Below are 6,013 nucleotides of genomic sequence, written 5' to 3'. Positions count from 1 at the left end.
CCTACAAGGATAGCAAACCAGACAAGTGTGTGTGTGTGTGTGTGTGTGTGTGTTACCCGTGAGGTGTTGTGCGCGTCTGTAAGCTCAGCGTGTGTGCAGACAGATGAGGCGGTGAGGGAGGTCGGCGTGTCCTCCAGACGTGAGCCTGCGCCGGGACACGGGAAGGACACGCTCCGCAGAAACTGGTACCGCACCGCTAAAGACTGACATTGAGACAGAAGCAGAGACAGATGGACAGGACGACAAACATATCAATCCATCACAAATAATACAACCAGATTTTTTAGTGTTTTCTAAAGAAGTCTCTTCTGCTCAGCAAGGCTGCATTTATTTGATCAAAAATACATTAAAAAAATATGAATTTTTTTTTAATCTAAAACAGCTGTTTTCTAAGTGAATACCTGTTAAACTGTAATATATTTCTGTGATGCGCAGCTGTATTTTCAGCATCATTACTCCAGTCTTCAGTGTCACATGATCTTCAGAAATCATTCTAATATGCCGATTTGCTGCTCAAGAAACATTTCTGATTATTATCAATGTTGAACACAGTTGTGCTGCACAATATTTCTGTCGAAACATGATATATTATAATTCAGAAGTTTGGGGTAAGTAAAAATAAAACACTTATTAATCAAAGACTCATTAAATTGATCAAAAGTGTCAGTAAAGACATTTATAATGTAACAAAAGATTTCTGTTTTAAATAAATGCTGTTCTTCTGAACTTTCTATTTATCTGTGAATCCTGAAAAATAACATGTATCAGTTTCCACAAAAATATTGGACAGCACAACTGTTTTCAACATTGATAATAATCAGAAATGTTTCTTGAGCAGCAAATCGGCATATTAGAATGATTTCTGAAGATCATGTGACACTGAAGACTGGAGTAATGATGCTGAAAATACAGCTGCGCATCACAGAAATATATTACAGTTTAACAGATATTCACATAGAAAACAGCCGTTTTAGATTCAAAAAATATTTCAGCCCTGCTGAGCAGAAGAGACTCTTTCAGAAACATTAAAAAAAATCTTAATTCTTCCAATCTTTTGGCCAGTAGTGTCGTTGAGTTCAGCTTCTGTGATTCTCACGTTCAGTTTTTATTGTTTTGGCAACACAAACAATCCTGCCATGCCAATAAAACACTTTAAAACGAGAGCGCGAGAGAATACAAATGAAAACAGCACAGAGAGAGAGATGAAATAAGAGCACGTGGAGGTGAAGACAGACGCGGTCAGAGAGACACAAGGTCAATGAGACGACAGAAAGCAAACCACAGACGGGCAGAGAGACAGACAGGTGTGTTCAGCGCTGAAGATCAGCGGCGCGTGAATTAAACACAATTATCCTCATTTTCTGTGTCAGTTCCCACAGTGAACACACACAGACGCTCGTTAATATAAAAACACTCTGTGTTCATTAAAGCCTGTTCCATGCATACATTACAGGCGGTAATTAATAGCATCAGGACACGAGCAGCTACAGGACCTGAAAGAGAAACACGTAAGGACGCTTTCAGGGGCAGCTAGAAATGAAACCGAACATTCCCACAATCCTCTGTGTGATTTCAGGTCTGATCTGTGGTGTTTCAGTGCTGGAGCTCTGCCATCGGCCAAGGAGAGACTCGGGACAGAGCGATTCGTTACTGGCCATCAAACACCAGTCTAACGAGTCGTTCAGAGATCTGACCGTCAAGCGATCTATCACGAGTACATCAGCTGATCTCACTGATTCTGCTCATCTAACAGTCAAGATTAGAGCTTTCATTGTGGATTCGTTCAATTCGTTCAACCATTTTGATGAATCACAGAATTTCACAACATTAACAGTTATTTTCCTGTTTATTACTGTGAAGCTGCTTTGTATGGAAGCTTGTTTTGACAACGGAATAAAAAAAATAAAGGTAATTGCGACTTTTTCTCTCGCAATTTAGACTTTTACAATTCTGCATTTATATCTTGCAATTCTTAGTTTAAATCTCATAATTCAGAGTTTATATCTCGTAATTTTGAGTTTATATGATAATTCTGAGTTTATATCTCATAATTCAGAGTTTATATCTCGTAATTTTGAGTTTATATGATAATTCTGAGTTTATATCTCATAATTCAGAGTTTATATCTCGTAATTTTGAGTTTTTATCATAATTCAGAGTTTATGTCTCGTAATTGTGAGTTTATATGATAATTCTGAGTTTATATCTCGTAATTCTGAGTTTATATAATAATTCAGAGTTTATATAATAATTCAGAGTTTATATAATTCTGAGTTTATATCTCGTAAATCTGAGTTTATATGATAATTCTGAGTTTAAATCTCGCAATTCAGAGTTTATATCTCATAATTCAGAGTTTATATCTCATAATTGAGTTTATATGATAATTCTGAGTTTATATAATTCTGAGTTTATATCTCGTAATTCTGAGTTTATATAATAATTCTGAGTTTATATCTCGTAATTCTGAGTTTATATGATAATTCTGAGTTTATATCTCATAATTCTGAGTTCATATCTCGTAATTCTGAGTTTATATCTCGTAAATCTGAGTTTATATGATAATTCTGAGTTTATATAATTCTGAGTTTATATCTCGTAATTCTGAGTTTATATCTCGTAAATCTGAGTTTATATAATTCTGAGTTTATATCTCGTAATTCTGAGTTTATATCTCGTAAATCTGAGTTTATATAATTCTGAGTTTATATCTCGTAATTCTGAGTTTATATCTCGTAAATCTGAGTTTATATAATTCTGAGTTTATATCTCGTAATTCTGAGTTTATATCTCGTAAATCTGAGTTTATATAATTCTGAGTTTATATCTCGTAATTCTGAGTTTATATCTCGTAAATCTGAGTTTATATAATTCTGAGTTTATATCTCGTAATTCTGAGTTTATATCTCGTAAATCTGAGTTTATATAATTCTGAGTTTATATCTCGTAATTCTGAGTTTATATCTCGTAAATCTGAGTTTATATAATTCTGAGTTTATATCTCGTAATTCTGAGTTTATATCTCGTAAATCTGAGTTTATATAATTCTGAGTTTATATCTCGTAATTCTGAGTTTATATCTCGTAAATCTGAGTTTATATAATTCTGAGTTTATATCTCGTAATTCTGAGTTTATATCTCGTAAATCTGAGTTTATATAATTCTGAGTTTATATCTCGTAATTCTGAGTTTATATCTCGTAAATCTGAGTTTATATAATTCTGAGTTTATATCTCGTAATTCTGAGTTTATATCTCGTAAATCTGAGTTTATATAATTCTGAGTTTATATCTCGTAATTCTGAGTTTATATCTCGTAAATCTGAGTTTATATAATTCTGAGTTTATATCTCGTAATTCTGAGTTTATATCTCGTAAATCTGAGTTTATATAATTCTGAGTTTATATCTCGTAATTCTGAGTTTATATCTCGTAAATCTGAGTTTATATAATTCTGAGTTTATATCTCGTAATTCTGAGTTTATATCTCGTAAATCTGAGTTTATATAATTCTGAGTTTATATCTCGTAATTCTGAGTTTATATCTCGTAAATCTGAGTTTATATAATTCTGAGTTTATATCTCGTAATTCTGAGTTTATATCTCGTAAATCTGAGTTTATATAATTCTGAGTTTATATCTCGTAATTCTGAGTTTATATCTCGTAAATCTGAGTTTATATAATTCTGAGTTTATATCTCGTAATTCTGAGTTTATATCTCGTAAATCTGAGTTTATATAATTCTGAGTTTATATCTCGTAATTCTGAGTTTATATCTCGTAAATCTGAGTTTATATAATTCTGAGTTTATATCTCGTAATTCTGAGTTTATATCTCGTAAATCTGAGTTTATATAATTCTGAGTTTATATCTCGTAATTCTGAGTTTATATCTCGTAAATCTGAGTTTATATAATTCTGAGTTTATATCTCGTAATTCTGAGTTTATATCTCGTAAATCTGAGTTTATATAATTCTGAGTTTATATCTCGTAATTCTGAGTTTATATCTCGTAAATCTGAGTTTATATAATTCTGAGTTTATATCTCGTAATTCTGAGTTTATATCTCGTAAATCTGAGTTTATATAATTCTGAGTTTATATCTCGTAATTCTGAGTTTATATCTCGTAAATCTGAGTTTATATAATTCTGAGTTTATATCTCGTAATTCTGAGTTTATATCTCGTAAATCTGAGTTTATATAATTCTGAGTTTATATCTCGTAATTCTGAGTTTATATCTCGTAAATCTGAGTTTATATAATTCTGAGTTTATATCTCGTAATTCTGAGTTTATATCTCGTAAATCTGAGTTTATATAATTCTGAGTTTATATCTCGTAAATCTGAGTTTATATCTTGTAATTCTTAGTTTATATGATAATTCTGAGTTTATAATTCTGAGTTTATATCTCGTAATTCTGAGTTTTTAACTCGTAATTCTGAGTTTATATCTCGTAATTCTGAGTTTATATAATTCTGAGTTTATATCTCATAATTCTGAGTTTATATCTCATAATTGAGTTTATACTCAATTCAGTTTAAATCTTGTAATTCAGAGTTCATATCTCATAATTCAGAGTTTATATCTCGCAATTCAGTTTATATCTCGCAATTCTGACTTTATATCTTGCAAATTCTGAGTTTATATCTTTCAATTCTGATTTTATACATTTTATTTTTAATTTTGAGATATTAACTCAGAATTCCAAGATATGAATGCAGAATTGCAAGAAAAAAAATGGGGATATAAAAAGTCGCAATTACCTTTTTTTATTTATTTTTTTACCCCACGGCAGAAACCAGCTTTCATAGCTTTGAAACAATTTCTATTATATAAAGCGTTACAGAAACAAATGTGACTTGACTTTAGAGGAACCCAAAACATGCTGTTAATGTTTCATCCTCAGTGATTTACACTCATTTACATGCATACATTCAGCAGACGACTGTTTCCAAAGCGACCCTCACTGTATTCAAGGCATACATGTTATCAGTTAATGCATTCTCTCGGAATCGAACCCATGACCTACTGTTTGAGCACCAGTGATTCACAAGCAACACTAGTGGGTCACTAAACTGAACTACACGTGAAACAGGCTGTAGTTTGCTGCTAACCTGCACTAGTTCCTGCTGTCGTCTGCGCTCTTCCTCCATCAGAGCCGTCACCTGATCCTCCTGCATCTGCGCAGACGACTGCAGCCCTGAGGACACCACTGAACACATGAAGAACAGCCGAGAGTTTAATCACTTATGATGCTTCACACACAATGAAAAATGTTCAAATGTTGGAAACTTCTAGACTATAATTTCTCACCTCTGGGTGTGCTGGAGAGCATGCTTCCCGTCTCTCGTCCAGGACCGAATGCCTCGTCCTCGTTCATCAGGAGCCTCCGCTTGACCCGAGACGTGACCTCGTGACCTCCCGTCTCAGGGGTCAGCTGCTTCCACAGGCCAGACGGGACGTCTACGTCGTAAGACGAGCCAATCACAGAGCTTCCCGCTTCATCCACAGAACGATTGCTGGTGTCTGCGAGGACGCCCACGACCGAACGGATGGAGGTCGGGCTCTCTTGACCGACCCCACAATCCTTAGCGGTGACGTTTTCGCTGAAAGTGACGGTGGAGGGTCGTTTCTGGGCGTCGTCGGTGGGACTCCCCGTCTGTGAGAGCGTGAGCGTCGACTCCAGGTCAGAGATCAGCGCTTTGAGGCTAGACAGGTTCAGCTCTAGCTGTGTGATCTGCTCCGTCTGCGATGACATCATCATCACTTTGTTGCACCGATCAGACGGACCAATCGGGTCGGTCTGAGCCGGTTTGCCCAAAGCTTTCCGAACCGGACCGGGAATCCTGCTCCGTTTTTTGCAGCGTACAGGACTTAAGCAGAACTTGGGCGTGGGGATGTTTGTGAACCTCGCAGCTGAGGACGATCTGGACACGCCGGCGGGCTTCTGTTTAGAGTCGTACAGAGATCTGGCCGTAACAGGAAGTTCTGAGGAGACGGACTGAGGAAGA

The 6,013-nt window shown here is 35.3% G+C and overlaps 1 protein-coding gene across 4 annotated transcripts in view; it reads right to left on the bottom strand.

Annotated features, from left to right (window-relative positions):
* Positions 1-6,013, bottom strand: part of cp110 (centriolar coiled-coil protein 110) — a 17,598-nt gene that overhangs the window by 7,838 nt on the left and 3,747 nt on the right. For 3 of the 4 annotated variants that reach the window (XM_016536515.1, XM_016536507.1, XM_016536523.1), the window contains 3 exons: positions 5,316-6,013; positions 5,117-5,214; positions 57-203 (listed from right to left, as the gene is read on the bottom strand). In XM_016536515.1, coding sequence (XP_016392001.1) covers positions 57-203; positions 5,117-5,214; positions 5,316-6,013 — 943 coding nt within the window. The remainder of the gene's footprint in view (positions 1-56; positions 204-5,116; positions 5,215-5,315) is intronic. The other variant, XM_016536527.1, reaches the window with a different exon arrangement.

Source organism: Sinocyclocheilus rhinocerous, unplaced genomic scaffold, assembly GCF_001515625.1.
Source record: "Sinocyclocheilus rhinocerous isolate Xijiao unplaced genomic scaffold, SAMN03320098_v1.1 scaffold2027, whole genome shotgun sequence".
Classification (NCBI taxonomy): domain Eukaryota; kingdom Metazoa; phylum Chordata; class Actinopteri; order Cypriniformes; family Cyprinidae; genus Sinocyclocheilus; species Sinocyclocheilus rhinocerous.
This window is presented reverse-complemented; position numbering and strand designations above follow the sequence as displayed.